Genomic DNA, 20,127 nt, shown 5'->3' on the forward strand with positions numbered 1-20,127 from the left:
AAAAATATTCTTACTGCTCTAGCGCTTACAAATAAAACCAGACACAAAAGCTTTAAAATTCTTTCATTAAAATAAAAGCCATCAGGGGCGCCCGGGTGGCTCAGTCGGTTGAGCGTCTGACTTCGGCTCAGGTCATGATCTCATGGTTCGTGGGTTCGAGCCCCGGGTCAGGCTCTGTGCTGACAGCTCAGAGCCTGGAGCCTGCTTCGGATTCTGTGTCTCCCTCTCTCTCTGCCCCTCCCTGGCTCACACTCTCTCTCTCAAAAATAAACAAACATTAAAAAAAATGTTTTAAATAATAAAAAAATAAATAAAAACCGTCAAATGTCAAAACATTTATGAGTTAAGTGGAATTTAGTAAAGGTATACCTGGTAATGGTATGCTGGAAGTTCTCAAATAACTGGTTACGTTCGAGTTAGGGGTATGGGTAATACAGACATTCTACACCGTTAACTATTTTTGCCATTAGGTTTCATTTAGGAAGTGACATCAGACAGCTCCATTGCATTCTTAATCACTGGAAGCTAAATATGATATCACAGTATTTTACGGTGCTCTACTTGGCAGGTGTGTTTCTATGTTTGGAGAAAAGAAAGTGTTAAAATCTTGGCAGTCTGGTCTCCAAGGACATCACTGTTCAGAAGGCATCGGTTTGATGACTCTTGCCTGGACTCTGTCTTGGAAGGCTGTGCTCATCAGGGAAAGCCATATTGAAAGGAAAAGTATGTGTGATGAATGGCCATTTGGGCCCCGTTCCCAGGAATACTTGACCATGTGTAGCATGGTGTCTCCTGTCGCCCGTCTCAGGACTGTCCGGGCTTATGATGCCACAGTGCCAAACGTGGAGTTAATTGCAGCTCCTTTTTTGTCTTTTGTGTGTGTGTGTGTGCGTAGTCATTTTGCCTTAGCCTTTTGGTTTTTCAGACAAGTCTGAATCCTTGGGAAGCCAGCACTGTTACCTTGCCGGCTACATCTTCCAGGAACCCCACGTGTTAAAGGGTGTGATGGGAGCAAGATGAGAGGGAGGCAGGAAGGGCTTGCGTTGAGCACCCTCCTGTAGTAATTCTTTCCCAGCGCTTTCTCGGCTTGGCCTCTCTCCTTTTTTTTTTTTTTTTTTTTTAGAGCTCTCGGAATTGGAAGTTCAGAGTCAGAAGGCTAGGGCTCTTTAACATAACAATGATGGCTTTTGTTTTTGGCTTAACTGTCGGGATTATTTAAACAATGGGTAGTTATTTTTTTTAAGCAGGTTTGCAGAAGTCAACCTATATTTCAAGTGAAAAGAAAGTTCTTGGGTAGAAGTGTAGCCTTTTTTCGACTACTCATTCTATTCTCATTCCAACTACAAGATCACAAGGAAAGAGTTAACGCTTTCTGTCACGTTGGAAAGCACTTGCGAAATGTAGACATTGGCAGTTCGTTCAGTTACCGCTCGCTAGCTCAGTAGCACTCAGTTTTGGAGCCCACTGTGATTAGGAGTTTGTAGTTACATTTTGTGGAAAGTTTGAAATAGAGAAAAGTGACCCACTAAGATTGCTGATGGTGAACAGAGCAGTGTGGAGCTCTTCTAATTTTCGCGATTCATAATCTTTCATTGCCTCACCTGTTGAGTACTTCAGCCCATAGTCTATTATGTGCACAGTTGCTAGAACTCTCTCACGGCCACACTGGGAGCATAAAATTCAGGCATTTAGCATCGTTGTCCCCTGGTGAAGTGTTCGGAAATCTCCAGGTGTCTGTGGCGTGTCTAGATTCACGTGTTTGTTCCGTGAGGATGATGCAGGAAAAGAATGAGTAAAATCAAACTTTAAAGATCTGAAAAGAGTTAACTTTCATAGTAGTTGAAAGAATAGCTGGAGATGATTTACTTGGTTCCTTGAAATATTTATCATTTTAAATTGTAACTATTTTGGTAGGAAGTCTTTGTAACTACATGTATGATCTTGGGCAAGTCATTTGGCCCCTCAGAGCTTCAGTTTCTGAAGCCACATCAAGAAGTACGGTATGGATGTCGCCTTATAGTCTTCTGAGTGCTTTTACAGAAATTACATAATTGACATAAATTATTTCGTTTACTCCTTACAACACTTCAGTAAAATTAAATCGAAATACAAAAGTAGTAAGAGACTTGTCTAATATATAGCCTGCAAGTGCGAGAACCAAGTCCTCGGTCAAGTCCTTCGTGCTCCTCAGTCGTGTCATGTGTTCACATGAGAGATTGGGCTGGCCCCCTTCTAAAATTCTAAGGTACTGTCGTTTATTTATTTTTTATTTTTTATTTAAAAAAATTTTTTACAGCATTTGAGGCCACTTACCCTGGGCTGTTTTATGTGTCTGCTTTTTTTTTTTTTTTTTCCTCAAAGTACATTTTAGGATTAACTATTTTAAATGTCCTTTTTCTAGCCAAAAGTACACTTAAAAAAATTAACAGGGGGCACTTGGGTGGCTCAGTCGGTTGAGCGTCTGACTCTTCATTTTTAATTTTCTTAGTTTCGGCTCAGGTCATGCTCTCATAGTTTTGTAGGTTCAGGTCTCCTTGGAATTCTCCCTCTCTTTGCCCCTCCCTAGCTCGCTCTGTCTCTGTCTCTCTCAAAATAAATAAATAAACTTAAAAAAAAAAAAAAAGATTAACAGTATGGGGGCACCTGGCTGGTGTAGTCGGTAGAGGGAGAGTGTGAGACTCTTGGTTTCTGGGTCGTGAGTTTGAGCCCCACGTTGGGTGGAGAGATGACTTAAAAATAAAATCTTAAAGAGATGAAGAGGTAGCTTTATTCTCACTCATAAATGATATTCACGATGAAAACTTTAATTTAGTGATGAGAGAAGATACTGTAAAAAGCAGGCCTACTTCGTACTTTTTAAATTTGGGTTTTACACGTTCTTGGAGTTACAGCGCCTTTCAGACAAATCTCTTTGAAGCGGACAATTTCAGGTTTTTCTTAAATAGTTAAATGCTTTAATAATGTTAACAACATCAGAACAAGCAACTTAGATTCTAAGAACCGTTCCTCAGCTATATCGTGTGCAAAGCCTCGGACCCAAACATTGTGCTAGTCAAAGCATTCAGATTTAAGAGCTGAACCTGCTAATTTGTCTAAAAGGTTGTATGTATCTTTTCATAGCTTCCTGGTGAATAAGTGGTTAAACAGATTAGCACCTGACTGTAGCCTTAAACTAACTGGGGAAGCAACTTTGCAGAAAATCCAGATGTTGTCCATATGCATGTGGTCTTTGCTCTTGAGAGGAAAATCTGGGGGCTTTAATTGTGGGAACATAGCTTGGGGCTTGGCTTATCAGTATAAATTGGAGGTTCAAGAAAATCTGTCTTTCGATCTTTATTTTATTCTTGTTTTTGGTGGATTTTGTTTCTGGAATCTGAAGTTCTCTCTCTCGTCTCTCCTCTGGAAGAACTCAGTTTCTGAGTCAGTGAATTTCTGTTCATCAGTTTGTTTAAATAGACCACCTTTCTTGAGAACTTGTCCGAAATAAGTTAAATCCGTAAGGATTTTTTTGAAAGGGCAGGTTGAAAATTAGAGGTAAGGGAAGTTTTTGCCTTTTGCCTTTCCCAGGAGTAACTGAGAATAAGATGCTTCCCTAAGTTATTCTTGAATGCATTTCATCCTGTATGCGGTCAATTCATGATCCCTTTCACAAATGCTGCTGCCCACCATTAAGTCTCTTATCACAGGGCATTTTCAAACGATGCCATAAAATGCATGTTGAGAATCTTTGGATCTCAAATGTATCGAAATCACATCTAAATGTCAATTCCTGAGTTAAGGAACTGACAATTATGGCAATTTCAGTCTCTTCTATTAATATTTAGTAGACAAGAGATTATGGTATTGTTTATGTTATTCTTTATGTGTGTGTAGACTTAACTACTTGTTGAAAAGATTTGTTTGTTTTATTGGGGCTGTATATTTCTGCCATTGAACTGATTTGCTTACTTGAATTAAAGTCGTTCTTTAATTGTTTTGGGCTGTATCTACAGTTTGAAATTTAGGACCATCCCCTGTGTACTATGCACCAAAGGTGACGTTTCAATGCATTGTTTTCAAATACTACACAGCTCCTATTTGTCTGTAATGAAGCTGTATGACTGGGTCCATTTATTTCATTATCAGTTATTTTATATTATCCATATAAATGATAATGATTAATATATAGAGTCTGATTTTCCAAATTCATTTGTGTCTCCTCTGGGCATTTCTTTGGGATATGTTCACACTCATGTTTTTGTTTCTGATTTTAAAATAATTTTCCTTTGTTGTAGGATGAGCAGTTCTTAGGTTTTGGCTCAGATGAAGAAGTCCGAGTACGAAGTCCCACAAGGTCTCCTTCAGGTATGGCCAGTTAAGTGCTCGGTGCCTTTTGTTTATGAAAAAGACCGTGGCTTCCCCTTGCCTTCTTTGCATTTAAAGGATGATCTTAAATACCGGGGTTTTCTTTGTGCATCCTTGCCTTTCCCTCACACTGAGTAGGAGATGGCTTATGAACTAGACCTCTTTACGGGGCTCTTTGTCAGGCCGCTTCTGCCTTGTTCTTTATTATGCTTCCCTGTGGGAACCACTTGAGGCATGGGAGGCCGGGAGGGTTGATTTCCATGGGATGGCTGAAAAACCTGGGAGTTGAATTGAAGGTAACCCTGAATGAGCATCCTCAGATTCTTGTGTTTTGAATGATAATTTGGCTATTTTTTACAGATGAAATTTGGTCTACTGTTGTCAAAGAAATAAAAACAAACTATTAGCACTGTATGAAACTATTGTATGTGATCCTTCAAAGGCTGTATTAAAATAAAATAGAAATGATATGGGGGTATCATTTTTATTTTTCCATAAATAGGTTTCCATTTATAAGCAATATTTGTCATTGTTCTCGCCAAGAAAATATCTAGAATGTCTTGAAATTCTAGACTTATGGCAGTTTCCTGAGAGACAATCCTCGGTGGAAATAACATGTAATGGCTTGCAGAATTCCATTCTGTATAGGAGAAGGCTATGAGTCTTTTGATGAAAAAAACATTCCCCATCTGTGCTGCCATTCTGACTTCTCGTTTGGTTTTCTTTGCTCTGATTGGGGTAGACAGTCTAGTTAAATGTGATGTTCTTAGGCGGTTTTGCTCTTTGACACTGACTTAGTTTGTCATGTGTGTTAGTTAGCATTTGAGTTTCATCTAAGACTCACCGTATGTGTGTCGTAATTTGTTTCAAACGCGTAAGTTGACAGTTTCTTTTTTCCCAAATGGTGGTAGTATGGCCATCCCAGCTGGGAGGAGTTACCCAGCAGTATCACGAGATCTGTGCTACTTACACCATAGCCATGTTCTCCTCAAGTTGCGATGAAATCTTAAAACTTCCTATAGGAACGTGATTTTAGAGACCATCTGGTCGAACCCTTCCTCTATAGATGACAAAATGAGGTCCAGAAAATACACGACGCAGTTGCTCATAACCGACTTAGGACTCCTTCGTGTGTGTTGAGTTTTGTGGAAATCAGCAACAGGGCTGAGCTTCTCTCTGTTCTGGTTTTTCACTTGTTCATTTAAAAAAATTCTTTTTAAAAGTGGTTAGAAGAGGTTTTCAGAATCAATAAAGCCCTATGAGTGGCCAGGTTTAAGTCTACCATGATGATAAGGAATCTTGTGATAAACTTCTGGGTAGAAGTTTATTTTGTGAATTCACAACCATTTCTTAATGGTTCCCCCTCCCCCCCCCCCCACTTGGCTATCCGTCTACCCTGAATATTGTCTTGTTTTTGTTTTTGTTTTAAACCATCTGAATATACTTCATTATTTAAGAAATGAAAACGTCTTTTTGTTGTTGTCCCCTAGTCCATTACTTTTGTTGTAATTAGTATATATGGAGAATGGATTTGTGAATTCTTAATGTATTAAAAAAGGAAGTTGCAAGTTAATTGGTGAGAAAAAGCATTTATATTTAGAAAGCCCAACAGTGAGACCTTTGTCGATTTCTGTTCTGTTAGAAAGTTGGTCCTGTAGTCTCAAATGCTCATCATACTGGCCTGAATCTCTTTTGCTGCCTGTTAGGGGAGATTTTCGTTTCAGAAGAATGTTGTCATATAAAACATTGGAAAGTCACGAGGGAGGAGAAGATGTGATAGACCAGGAAACTCTTAATACTTTTAGAAAATATAGCTTTAAACAAAGAATTTTCGAAAACAGCCTTGTTTTCTCACGTCTCTTGATAAGTGGCAAATTGAGCTGATTTATAAATTGGCAAATTCCTTTTAGTTAGAATAGAAGAAGTCTGATTTATGAAATTGTTGATTTATTTTTGACATCAACTCGAGTTAAATCTTTTTTGTCACTTGGGGCGAACTACTTCAAGAGCCTGTAAGTAGGGGAATAGATTAATGGACACATCATCATCTTCCTTCACTCATTAGTTCACATGCCGCTGAGTTCAGTGATCTTATTCTGATGTCTCCAGAATGAATATTTTTCCATCTAGTGAAGCTTTCTTAGTTTACTTTGACAAAACAGATTGCAAATGTAGGAAGCCGAGCTGCCCAGGTGTTTTCCCTACGGAAGTTATGCTATTGATTGAAGAGCTCCTTGTTCAAATTTATTAAAGCAAAAATTTCACTGAAAAGATGGGATGACTTTCTACAAACATGTTCTCAAATATTAATCTTAGAGGCTAGGACACGGAAAAGGTGGCAGATTTTTTTTTTAAACCTTTTTTTTTTTTTCAATTAAAAAAAACCTCCTTGCTCACCTGAAGTTGTAGGAAAATTCGTTTCGCATATTAATGAAAATCTCTTATCATTATCTTAGTTTTTCTGTCAAATGTTCTAGGTGGAATGTTATTTACTTGGTTTCTTTGAGGCAAGCTTTTGTTGGAAGGAAACTGAACCCAATTAAGGTGTTTTATTGACTCCCTAGACCCAGCTAGAGGTCCGTACAAAATGACTTGTGCTAAAGTGTATTCAGCTTAGTAGCGACCTGAACCACAAAGCTAAATATATGCTCTCCATTGTTTAATTTTTATACACAGTTAAAACTAGCCCTCGAAAGCCTCGCGGGAGACCCAGAAGTGGCTCTGACCGGAATTCGGCTCTCCTCTCAGATCCGTCTGTGTTTTCCCCTCTAAATAAATCGGAGACCAAATCTGGAGATAAGATCAAGAAGAAAGATTCTAAAAGCATAGAAAAGAAGAGAGGAAGACCCCCCACCTTCCCTGGAGTAAAAATCAAAATAACACACGGAAAGGACATTTCAGAGCTACCAAAGGGAAGCAAAGAAGATAGCTTGAAAAAGATTAAACGGACACCTTCTGCTACATTTCAGCAAGCCACAAAGATTAAAAAATTAAGAGCAGGTAAACTCTCTCCTCTCAAGTCTAAGTTTAAGACAGGGAAGCTTCAAATAGGAAGGAAGGGGGTACAGATTGTCCGACGGCGAGGAAGGCCTCCATCCACAGAAAGGATAAAGACCCCTTCCGGCCTCCTCATTAACTCTGAACTGGAAAAGCCCCAGAAGGTCCGGAAGGACAAGGAAGGAACACCTCCACTCACAAAAGAAGATAAGACAGTAGTCAGACAAAGCCCTCGAAGGATTAAGCCGGTTAGGATTATTCCTTCTTCTAAAAGGACAGATGCGACAATTGCTAAGCAGCTCTTGCAGAGGGCGAAAAAGGGGGCTCAGAAGAAAATCGAGAAAGAAGCGGCCCAGCTGCAAGGCAGAAAGGTGAAGACACAGGTCAAGAACATTCGGCAGTTCATTATGCCTGTCGTCAGTGCCATCTCCTCGCGCATCATTAAAACCCCTCGGCGGTTCATAGAGGATGAGGATTATGACCCTCCAATTAAAATTGCCCGCCTCGAGTCTACCCCGAACAGCAGATTCAGTGCCACGTCCTGTGGGTCTTCTGAAAAATCAAGCGCGGCTTCTCAGCACTCCTCTCAAATGTCTTCGGACTCCTCCCGATCCAGTAGCCCCAGCGTCGATACCTCCACAGATTCTCAGGCCTCGGAGGAGATCCAGGTACTTCCTGAAGAGCGGAGCGATACCCCCGAAGTTCACGCCCCACTGCCTATTTCCCAGTCCCCAGAAAACGACGGCAACGACAGGAGGAGCAGAAGGTATTCCGTGTCCGAGAGGAGTTTCGGGGCGAGAGCGACGAAAAAACTGTCCACCCTGCAAAGTGCCCCCCAGCAGCAGCCCTCCTCCTCTCCGCCTCCGCCCCTGCTCACCCCACCCCCGCCGCTGCAGCCAGCCTCCAGCATCTCTGACCACACACCTTGGCTCATGCCTCCCACCATCCCCTTAGCATCACCATTTTTGCCTGCTTCTGCCGCTCCCATGCAAGGGAAGCGAAAGTCGATCTTGCGAGAACCGACGTTTAGGTGGACCTCTTTAAAGCATTCTAGGTCAGAGCCACAGTACTTTTCCTCAGCAAAGTATGCCAAAGAAGGTCTTATTCGCAAACCCATATTTGATAATTTCCGACCCCCTCCGCTGACTCCTGAGGACGTTGGCTTCGCGTCGGGTTTCTCTCCATCTGGTACTGCTGCTTCAGCCCGATTGTTTTCACCGCTCCACTCCGGAACAAGGTTCGATATGCACAAAAGGAGCCCTCTTCTGAGAGCTCCCAGATTTACTCCAAGCGAGGCTCACTCTAGAATATTTGAGTCTGTAACCTTGCCTAGTAATCGGACTTCTGCTGGAACGTCTTCTTCAGGAGTGTCCAACAGAAAAAGGAAAAGGAAAGTCTTTAGTCCCATTCGATCTGAACCAAGATCTCCTTCTCACTCCATGAGGACAAGAAGCGGAAGGCTTAGCACCGCTGAGCTGTCACCTCTCACCCCGCCGTCTTCTGTCTCTTCCTCGTTAAGCATATCTGTTAGTCCTCTTGCCACTAGTGCCTTAAACCCAACTTTTACTTTTCCTTCTCATTCCCTGACTCAGTCTGGGGAGTCTGCGGAGAAAAGCCAGAGACCAAGGAAGCAGACTAGTGCTCCGGCAGAGCCGTTTTCATCCAGCAGCCCCTCTCCTCTCTTCCCTTGGTTTACCCCAGGCTCTCAGACTGAGAGAGGGAGAAATAAAGACAAGGCCCCTGAGGAGCTGTCCAAAGATCGAGATGCTGACAAGAGCGTGGAGAAGGACAAGAGTAGAGAGCGAGACCGGGAGAGAGAAAAAGAGAATAAGCGGGAGTCAAGGAAAGAGAAAAGGAAAAAGGGATCAGAGATTCAGAGTAGTTCTGCATTGTATCCTGTGAGTAGGGTTTCCAAAGAGAAGGCCGTCGGTGAAGATGTTGCCGCTTCATCTTCCGCCAAAAAAGCAACAGGGCGGAAGAAGTCTTCGTCGCTTGATTCTGGGACTGATATGGCCTCCGTGACTCTTGGGGACACAACAGCTGTCAAAACCAAAATACTTCTAAAGAAGGGGAGAGGAAATCTGGAAAAAACCAACTTGGACCTCGGCCCAACTGCCCCATCCCTGGAGAAGGAGAAAACCCTCTGCCTTTCCGCTCCTTCATCTAGCACTGTTAAACATTCCACTTCCTCCATAGGCTCCATGTTGGCTCAGGCAGACAAGCTTCCAATGACGGACAAGAGGGTTGCCAGCCTCCTAAAAAAGGCCAAAGCCCAGCTCTGCAAGATTGAGAAGAGTAAGAGTCTTAAACAAACTGACCAGCCCAAAGCACAGGTACTCTTTTCCATCTTGCCTGTTAAAAGTCAACAGCTCCTTCTATGAGCAAGTTTTAGGCGAAGGGTTTCCGTGACCTCTAGTTCCGGGAACCGGGAGAAGGGCCGAGGAGGTGGGGGCATTCGCGCTGGTCCTTCAAGGACTGGTAGGATTTTGATAGGTAGGAGATGAGAGGGGAGAACATTCTAAACGGAGGGCACTGTGTGGGTAGAGAGGCAGAAGTGCGAAGAGGAACCGCGGCGGATCGCCGGACTGGTACACACGGGAAGGTGGTGAATTAAGACCGAGAGGCAGTTTGGGGCCGCTTGACAGAATGCTGAGTTGTTTGTGCCTAATGGGTTTGGTGTAACGGAATCTGTGACTTAATTTCGAAGGTGCGTTTTTGTACTCAAATTGTTTTACTATTGTTTACTACAGAAAACGGGGGTGGGGGGATTCTCTTCCTCTGAGTACTGAGTGATTAGCGCAACAGATAATAGGGCGTTTGTGGAATACAAATGAGAAGCGCCTAGCCTTCGAGCTGTAGGATTCCGTTAGTTAAGGTGATGACAAACAAATTTTACAGAGAACAGCATTATTAATTTTTTATGTTTTACTATTTTTTTCACAAAGTGAGCTTAGGCACCAGCTTTTCAGAGAAAACCCACCGATCTTCAGGTTCTTTTTTAAAATTGCCATGTAGTAGGTACATATTTATGCCAGCCCACCAAGTTAGATTTAGACGGCCACACACTTAGGTTTTTCATGTTATTCAGCCAAGGGCCGTATTGACATTTAGCAATTTCATCAGTTGAGAGTTCTAGCGGGAACACGATGGGATTTGTTTCTGACACCGTGTGGGGTGGTTTTCGGTTGGCCTCCTAGTGATAGGAGCAGTGGCTCTTTAAAGTGCGAGACGTTTCTGTTTAGAGCTGTGGCCTTGTATCCGTACATTTGTAAGTTGTTCCCCCTACCCCTCTGTTGATGAGGGCAATAGAAGAAATAGTCTGTGATTGGATAAGCCTTGTTAACTGCAGACCAAACTTTTTGATAATATAGATTGGCAGCTTGAATTTTGATGGGAACTTTAAAGCAGTAGTATAATCGGGAATAAAAGCTGAGTTCCTTTTTTTTTTTTTTTTTAAGTTTATTTATTCATTTTTGAGAGAGAGAGAGAAAGCATGAGCAGGGGAGGGGCAGAGGGAGAGGAGAGAGAGGGACTTCCAAGCAGACTCTGTGCTGTCAGCTCAGAGCCTGACTCGGCTCGATCTCACAAACTGAGATCATGACCTGAGCTGAAATCAAGAGTCGGACGCTTAACCAACTGAGCCACCCAGGCATGCCTAGTTCCTGGGGTTTTTTGGCTTTTTGTTTTTTAAAGCCCCACCCCCCTTTTTTTTGCTGCCAGTTTTAGGATACGGAAGTAGTCGATTTCTGCAGATTGTCATGGCTTATCAGCTGGGAATAACTAGGGTTGTATGTGTTGATTTTAGATTGTAATAAGCAAAACGAGTCTACCTTGGCTTCAGTTAATTACATTTTCAACATGTGTGCTTGCTTGTTGTTTGTTTTGACATGCCTCTTACTCAGGGTCAAGAGAGCGATTCATCAGAGACCTCTGTGCGAGGACCCCGCATTAAACATGTCTGCAGAAGAGCTGCTGTTGCCCTTGGCCGAAAACGAGCTGTGTTTCCTGATGACATGCCCACCCTGAGTGCCTTACCATGGGAAGAACGAGAAAAGATTTTGTCTTCCATGGGGAATGACGGTAGGTCAGGGAATGCCAGCCTCAGAGTCTAAGCAGACATTTGATTTGTTTGCTGATCATTCTGGGGACGCCTAGTAGGCTCTTCGTAGCATTATGTGTTAGTCTGGGTTTCTCCAAAAAACAAATGGCAAGGGTGCATTCAGTGGGTAAGGATTATACTAGAGAAAATGGCCCGAGAGAACAAATGGGGAGGGAGCTGGGGAAGGCTGGGGGAACCATCAGACCGCTTTGCAAGTCTGATCCCTATGAAAGAGAAAGAAAGGGGAGGAGGGTTGGACAGAATCTTCCCAGACTGTTTTCCCAGAGAGTTTGGCAAGGCTGTCGAGGAGTCCTTGGGCAGAAGTGGACTGTCAGAGTAGTTATGTGTCTCCCAGGACCAGCCCGCCTCAGTGTCCCTGCCATGCTCGGTCACTACCTAAGAGAGACCCTCATGGTAAGTGTGGCCTCTGTGATGCACTGGATTTCAGAGCACAGCAGTTGGGGCCCTTGGTCACTTAGTTACATGCCCCGTGGTTGGAGGTCTGAGGTACATTCTCATGGTCGCATTTAGATGCTGGGTGACTGCTCATATAAAATGTAGAGGTTTAGAGAATCTTAGGAAGCACTCAGTTCATATTTAAGTTAGACTGTGTTGTGTTCTCAGTGTTTGGATTTCTGCTTTCATCAAGCTGTAAGGTATAGACATTTTTAAACATTTAAAGAATGATCTATGATGGGATATTTTTATTATGACACATTTCATTTTTGGAGTCCCAATTAAAATGAGGCTCGCGTGTATATAATAACATCTGTGGATTTTGAGGACCCCCCACTCTGCTCCCAAGAAGGAACTAGATACTCCCTGATAACTAACGCCCCGTTTCTTTAACAGACAAGTCATCAATTGCTGGCTCAGAAGACGCTGAACCTCTTGCTCCACCCATCAAACCAATTAAACCCGTTACCAGAAACAAGGCGCCTCAGGAACCTCCAGTAAAGAAAGGACGACGGTCCAGGCGGTGTGGGCAGTGTCCCGGCTGCCAGGTGCCTGAGGACTGTGGTGTTTGTACTAATTGCTTAGACAAGCCCAAGTTTGGTGGCCGAAATATAAAGAAGCAGTGCTGCAAGTGAGTGGGGGTCTTACTCGGAGGCGGTGGCCTCTCAGCCGTGAAGGTTGTGTGTTTATGCCTGGTTTGTGGCAGGGACGCAGCAGAAAACTGAATGTGGTGGTAATGAGTCCCCTTGAGGTGCAAGGTTAAGTTGCCCAGTTGGATTTTGTGACGTGGCTAGGTTTGGGCTGCCCTTCCATAAGACCCAGTCTGGGGCAATGCTGTCCAGGAGAATGTCCCGCTGCAGTAGGAATGTTCTCGGCTTAGTTCAGTATGGTAGCCATTAGCCAAACGTGGCTGTAAAACCCTTGAAGTGTGGTTAGTATAACTCAGGAACTACATACTTAATTGCATTTCATGTTAATTAAATTTAAATAGCCACACGGGCTGACAAATTTATGGGGCACCTGGGCCGCTCTGTCGGTTAAGCGTCCGACTTTTGATCTCAGCTTGGGTCGTGATCTCAGGGCCATGAGTTCAAGCCCTGTATTGGGCTCCACGCTGGGTGTGGAGCCTACTTAAAAAAAGAAGAGAAAAGAAAAAAAACCTGATAAATTATATGTTTATATTTTATATATTGTATAAATTATATATAGGTCACATATATATGTAATATTTACATATACTCGATCTATCATTTATATATAGTTTACATATATATTATAATATTATCTGTATAAATTTTCAGGTCAACTGAAACCACGGCATTCAGGAAATTGTGGTGATATGTTAGTATAAAACTCTTGGCTTTCTAACTCCTGGAATATTTTCATTCACATGGAATTTTTGATCTGAAAGTTTCGATTACTCGATCTTTTCCCCCTTGTTTTAGTCAGCTTACGGATGCACTTTCTGCTCTCTGGGATAATTTGTTTGAAGCGAATCGAGACATTTGCACAGACAGAAATGTTGGTGGCTGAGCATAAGGAGTATAGTGCCCAGACAAGGAGGAGATGTTAGCAGTAGGTATTTGCTGAATGAATGGCAGCACGAAAGTGATTTATAGAAAACGTGGTTGGGAGAAAGTACTTCAGGGGAGACAGTGTCTAGGAGACCGTAAGTAGTTCGGTGCTTTGGTTTAGTCTGTCCTTAAGCAGGAATCTTGCCTCCGTCCAATTAGTGGAAAGAAGTGAGATAATTCACTGATCAGCAGAAAGGTACGTGACTGCAAGATAAACCTGCACTATAATTTAGGGGTTGACATGGATTTAGACTTCAAATTCAGTTTCAGTTTCACTAAGTCGAGGGGTGGAAAATATACAAAGCCCTGAGATAGACCTATAGCATTGTAGTCTCAGAGGACTTGTTGGTTAATTTCAGTCCATTTGTATTTAGATTACTATATGAATATTAATCTCCTAAGGGAGCAGAACCGATCTGACTACAAGAAATACCAGCTGATCATTTTGTGTGTGGTGCTGGTCAGTACTAGGTTATAAGAAATTTGAGTCCGTTTCAAAAATAATTTGATACTTGCTCCTTTTAGAGCCTACAGGTAGGTAAAATTGCTGATTGAAGCATTCAAAGGCTCGGATTGAATCTGAGTAATCAACAGTGCCTTTTTTCAACTCTCAAAATGAACCTGAAGAAAGGTTCACTGATTCTCGCAGGCCAATTGACACTTGTTTCAACTGCTCTTCTTCTAAATGTAGTTTACTTTATGATATCCCTTGTCATCCTAGGATGAGAAAATGTCAGAATCTACAATGGATGCCTTCCAAAGCCTACCTTCAGAAGCAAGCAAAAGGTAGTGTTGTAGAAAGATCTTCCCCAAATGCTTCCTGCTTTAATGCCATACAATCATGTGCATCTAGCGTAAAGAGAATGCTAATTTGTTGTTGTTGTTGTTTAAGTACCGCTCTTTCCCAGCAAGTTGGTGTTTGTGGAAGCTGGATGGTAGTTACATGAGGGTTCATTTTATTATTTCCTTTACCTTGAAATTTGCCATAATAAGAAAAAAAAAATTTAATTCCCGTAAAAATTACAGTGCATGCCATTTCCTAGAGCAACAAAAGTGCCCCTATTTCACCTGACCAGCACGAGCCTTCCAGCGTCGACTTCAGCTGCAGGAAACTGAGAATAAGATTATGTTACATTCCTCTACTTCTGTCTGAAGTAAAATTCTTCTCACTTATACTCTTGTGTTTCCTCCTAGCTGTGAAAAAGAAAGAGAAGAAGTCTAAGACCAGTGAAAAGAAAGAGAGCAAAGAGAGCAGTGCTGTGAAGAATGTGGTGGACTGTAGTCAGAAGCCTACCCCGGCAGCAAGAGAGGACCCTGCCCCCAAGAAAAGCAATAGTGAACCACCCCCTCGAAAGCCCGTCGAGGAAAAGAGTGAAGAAGGGAACGCCTCTGCCCCAGGACCTGAATCCAAACAAGTTACCACCCCGACTTCCAGGAAGTCCAGCAAGCAGGTCTCCCAGCCGCCTCCAGTCACCCCCCCACAGCCACCAAGCACAGCACCGCCGAGAAAAGAAGTTCCCAAGACCACTCCTAGCGAGCCCAAGAAAAAGCAGCCTCCACCACCAGAATCAGGTGAGTGGGGAAGGCAAGGAGGAATAGCTGAACCAGAAGAACACCTCTGTCTTTCTTAAACAGCATGTGGAAACCTGACGTGTATATTTTTAAGCCTTTAATTCAGAAAAATTAGCTCTCTTTTAACCTGTTTACAGAATAATAGAGAAATAGAAGCAAAAAAAAACCCAGTTAAGTCGGAGGTATTGTCTTCATTTCCTATTTAAAGCCCAGAGTTTCAATAGTTTCCTGTGTTTTCTAATGCCCCTTTCCTCACAGGCCAGTAAGCCCTAAAAGTGGTCGTTGCTATTTAGCACTGACTGTAATTTATGTTGAATTCTTCAGGTCCAGAGCAAAGCAAGCAGAAAAAAGTGGCTCCTCGACCAAGTATTCCTGTAAAACAAAAACCAAAAGAAAAGGTGAGGAGAGATTCGTTTCTCTGCCATTGCTCGGGGATGCGTTCCATCCTGTAAGGCAATAGTCTTGTCCTTGGCATTTACGTGATTGCGTGAATGAAACCGCGTATCTGCTTCTAGGAAGATGGCAGTGGACTTTCTTAAAATTGACAAACTTCAGGTTTAGGCTTTCACTCGTTTTGATTTTTGTTTCTTTCCCCTTCTTTGTGCCTTTCTATGCTTAGGCTTATGTCGCAGGCCACTTTAGGGTAATTGTTTTTGCCTTCAGCCTCCTTTAGTGACATTTGTCTATAACTATCACCCTTCCCTGTGTCCACGCTGTTATAGTTATAGGGAGAGAGACGGGTCTTCAAGAATCTTCTGGCTCTCTCTGCTGTCTCTCTGTGCCATCATAATGGCGTGTGTGAACTTCCTGGTTGATACTCTCAAGAGTATCAGCAATGCCAAAGAGGGGCAGATGCCAGGGTCTTAGGAGGCCTTACTCCAAGGTCCTTGTCTGGCTTCTGACTGTAGTGATAATCAAGCATGGTCATACTGACAAATTGAAATCATTGATGATCGCAGAGCTGGGAACGCTTCTGTGAGCATCCCAGGCGGGTTAAGCAGGAGTGGAGCGATCGGCCCCACATTTGATGTGCAGCTCAAAGATCTAGAAAAATGGCAGAATAAACTGCTCCCGTGCTGTCACATCCGTTTCATTGTGCCAACAACCTCGGCCGGCGTCACGGACCACGAAGAAGCAAGACAAGAACCCACAGGGGAGAGTCCTGGAATTCTTCTTCTCGGGTTGTAATACATATGTAAAATGCCTTTCTGGAGAAAAGAATCTGAAGATTGACTCTCTGTGTCTGTAGGGTACTTCCGTGGAGATGTGTTTTGTAGATCTGTTAGACTTGTCGTTTGCGTTATCTGTTACAAAGGCAAAGGCAAATAGGGTGTGGTTTTGTTCTTCATCCATCTTCTGTCTCTGTAGGAAAAGCCACCTCCAGTCAGTAAGCAGGAGAACACAGGCACTTTGAACATCCTCAGCACTCTCTCCAATGGCAATAGTTCGAAGCAAAAAATCCCAGCAGATGGAGTCCACAGGATCAGAGTGGACTTTAAGGTAAAGGTGTTTTCGTGAGCATGTAGTGTATCAAGCGTCATGGACTTTAAATCAGAAAAATGATGTTAACCAGGGGTGCCTGGGTGGCTCAGTCGGTTAAGTGTCCGACTTCGGCTTGGGTCGTGATCTGAGTTCATGGGTTTGGGCCCCGCGTCTGGCTCTGCGCTGACAGCTCGGAGCCTGGAGCCTGCAGCCTGCTTTGGATTCTGTGTCTCCCTCTCTCTCTGCCCCTCCCCCGCTCACACGCTGTCTCTCTCTGTCTCTCAAAAATGAATAAATATTAAAAAAAAAAAAAAAATGTTAACCCAAGGTATTGAAAGAAAGGCAACTCGACACCAAGTCAGGGAGTAAGAACTACCATCAGAAGGTGGGTTCAGGGGTGAGAGACACCACTGTTTGTGAGCTGGCTAAAGAACACAGGCATTGACGCACTCCTGACCATCCTGAGCAATAAAAGTGCATTTGGATGAGAACAGTGTCTGAGGAAAGAATTCATTCACATAGGAATTATCGAACCACGATGATGGCTTGAATCAGCAAAACTTTAAGGAAAAGTCAGTCCCAGGGTATCTTTTAACAGCGTGTGTGTCTGAGATTCTAATTTTGTAAAGCAGCAGTTCTTTTCAAACCCACTGAAGTGAAGTATTCTGGACACTATGCTGTCACTCTGGTTCTAGGCTTTCCATCCTCACTTTCGTTCCAAAGCGGTGTCATTGTAACACTTTCATAAATGACCTGTGTCTCTCTCTCTGCAGGAGGATTGTGAAGCAGAAAATGTATGGGAGATGGGAGGCTTAGGAATCCTGACCTCTGTTCCTATAACCCCCAGAGTGGTTTGCTTTCTCTGTGCCAGTAGTGGGCATGTAGAGGTAAGAAATCCTGCTTCTTGGTACCCCAGAAAGTTGAATGGTAGATTATTTTGCTGTAATGAAAGAATCATTTATTCTGTTTCGTTGGCGTGTACCAGGTGCTTACCCCCTCTTTAATTTTATTTAATTTTTAAAGTAATCTCCCTGCCCAACGTGGGGCTCAAACTCACAACCCCGAGATCAAGAGTCGCATGCTCCACAGGAGGCCTCTAGGTGCCCTGGTATCTCCTCTTGAAACCAGCCACCGAAGTATTTTTGAAGATTTTGTAGAGGTTGTATGAAGGAATCTGCCTCTTAGTAGAGTAGCAAAAGTGTTGAGTGTGAAAAGTTTAATGGTCTCATCTCTTAAATTCACTCTTTTTATTAGAGTTCTGATATTTCTGCTACATGTCCAAACATGGAAAAACTGTTACAGTGCTCTTCTAGAGAAAGATATGGCTATCTTATATTGAATATCAAAAACCCCTTGTCTATAAAGAGCTCTTGGCAACTAATAAGAAAAAGGAACAACACCCACTAAAAGAAAAGGCTAAGGACAGAAATATGTAATTCACAAAATGAGAAATAAACATAGTGGGAGGTGTCCTAGAGCCCTCTGATGAACAAAAATTGGACATTAAGCATGAAAAAGATCATGTGGGAAGGGACACCTGATTGCCTCAGTTGGTGGAGCATGTGACTCTTGAGCTTGTGTTGCGTGTTAGCCCCAGGTTGGGTGTAGAGATTACTTAAAAATAAAATCTTAAAAAAAAAAATCACGTGGGAAAAAAAGATTTGGAAATAGGGACTTTCCGCTGGTGGAAATCTAAATGTTACAGTCTTTCTTTCTGAGCAGATTGTTCCGAAATACGTATTTGTCTTTAAAATGAGCATACTGTCTAACCCAACAATGGTACTCCAGGCATTTATCTTAAGGCTATAATTAGATCAGCAAATAGGTATATGTGTACATACATATGTGCATGTACAATACACACACGTGTATATAAACATACATGTACATAATATATACATGTATTGTACACGTACATGTATATAATAAACCTTTCTCTATATATGTAATAAATACAAGACTTTATTTCAGTACCCTTTATAGTAATCAAAAATAGGAAACAGCCAAAAGTTGGTCAGTAAAGAGCGGGGGCTTGGTTAAAATAATCATAGGACATGCATATAAGGGCAAGTATGAAGTCCTACATAATAATACAGATTGATATTGACATGGAAAGGTGTCCTTGACACGTCACTGAGTTAAAATAGCAGGTTACAAAGTAGTATGTAAAGCGTGATCCCATTTTGGTTTGGACATTGTTTTAAAAATATATTCAGAAAGAGTTGTGGAAGGATTTACATCAAAATCTTAAAAGTGTGGTTGGGTAATGGTTGACTTGTTTTCTCTTTATTTTTCTTTATCCTTTTGAATCTTTTGCAGTGAGTATCTGCCACCTTTACAGTAAGAGAGGAAGAAAAACACAATTTAAATAGAAAGCAGAAGTTTGTCATTCATACAATCCTCAATTCCAGAATGCCTCCTTCGCTTATTACTTTATCACATATGTATTTTAGTATCATAACGAAATTCCAAACCCAGATTGTAATGTGGATATTGAGCAGTCCGTGAGACTCATTCACTAGCTAAGAGATTCAGCCCTGCCCACTTGCTATGTTAAATTATACATTATTGTCTGGTGTTCATTCATTAAGCAAATCTATTAGTGCCTATCGTGAACTATAATATTGTTCTAAGTGGTGGGGTTGCTTTAGATACTATTGAGATTAAGAATATTCAGTGTAGGGGCGCCTGGGTGGCTCAGTCAGTTAAGTGTCCGACTTTGGCTCAGGTCATGATCTCACAGCTCATGGGTTCGAGCTCCACGTCAGGCTCTGTGCTGACAGCTCAGAGCCTGGAGCCTTCTTTAGATTCTGTGTCTCCATCTCTCTGCCCTTCCTCTGTCCTTGTCTCTCTCTCAAAAATAAAAAAACATTAAAACATTAAAAAAAAAAAAAGAATATCCAGTCTATAATTGATTCTCCGCCTTTTGGCTAAGAGCAAGCGAAGAATATTCAGTCTATAACATCAAGGGTCCGCTGTATCTCTTGTATGTAATCTTTATACTTTGCATCCATACATATGCTATCCACATGAATAACTTGTAGCACCAGTCCTTCAACTTCTATGATAAAACGATTTTTTTCAGACTATAATTGCTTTAATTTAAATTGTGTAGTTATGCACAGCAATCCCACAGGATTCCAAAAAACTGAATTAGAAAAGGAATAGCCCACTGCCTGCATTGCACTCCTAAAACATTACCAGTGCCTAATGAATTCTGGCATTTGAATTTTAAAAATCTTTTTATGGTGATGTTATTTCAGATTTGCAGAAAAGTTAGAGTACAAAGAATTCCCATATATCCTTCACCCAGATTTCCCAAATGTTAATTTTTTAAGTTTATTTATTTTGAGAAAGAGAGAGAGCCAGCAGGGGAAGGGCAGAGAGAGAGAGAGAGAAAGAGAGAGGGAGAGGGAGAGGGAGAGAGGGAGAGAATCCAAAGCAGGCTCCGCACCACCAACATAGAGCTTGACGTGGGGCTCAAACTCACCAACTGTGAGATCATGACCTAAGCCGAAACCAAGGGTTGGAAACTTAACTGACTGAGCCACCCAGGTGCCCCTCAAATGTCAATATTTTTATTTGCTTTATCCTTTTCTCTTT

The 20,127-nt window shown here is 42.2% G+C and overlaps 1 protein-coding gene across 6 annotated transcripts in view; it reads left to right on the forward strand.

Annotated features, from left to right (window-relative positions):
• The window catches only part of KMT2A (lysine methyltransferase 2A), an 85,130-nt gene that overhangs the window by 23,594 nt on the left and 41,409 nt on the right, over positions 1 to 20,127 (forward strand). For all 6 annotated transcript variants that reach the window (XM_043579482.1, XM_043579483.1, XM_043579485.1 and 3 more), the window contains 9 exons: positions 4,275 to 4,344; positions 7,021 to 9,674; positions 11,244 to 11,421; positions 12,293 to 12,527; positions 14,192 to 14,256; positions 14,665 to 15,042; positions 15,367 to 15,440; positions 16,411 to 16,542; positions 17,298 to 17,411. In XM_043579482.1, coding sequence (XP_043435417.1) covers positions 4,275 to 4,344; positions 7,021 to 9,674; positions 11,244 to 11,421; positions 12,293 to 12,527; positions 14,192 to 14,256; positions 14,665 to 15,042; positions 15,367 to 15,440; positions 16,411 to 16,542; positions 17,298 to 17,411 — 3,900 coding nt within the window. The remainder of the gene's footprint in view (positions 1 to 4,274; positions 4,345 to 7,020; positions 9,675 to 11,243; positions 11,422 to 12,292; positions 12,528 to 14,191; positions 14,257 to 14,664; positions 15,043 to 15,366; positions 15,441 to 16,410; positions 16,543 to 17,297; positions 17,412 to 20,127) is intronic.

The sequence above is a fragment of the Prionailurus bengalensis genome, chromosome D1 (assembly GCF_016509475.1).
Source record: "Prionailurus bengalensis isolate Pbe53 chromosome D1, Fcat_Pben_1.1_paternal_pri, whole genome shotgun sequence".
NCBI classification, from domain to species: domain Eukaryota; kingdom Metazoa; phylum Chordata; class Mammalia; order Carnivora; family Felidae; genus Prionailurus; species Prionailurus bengalensis.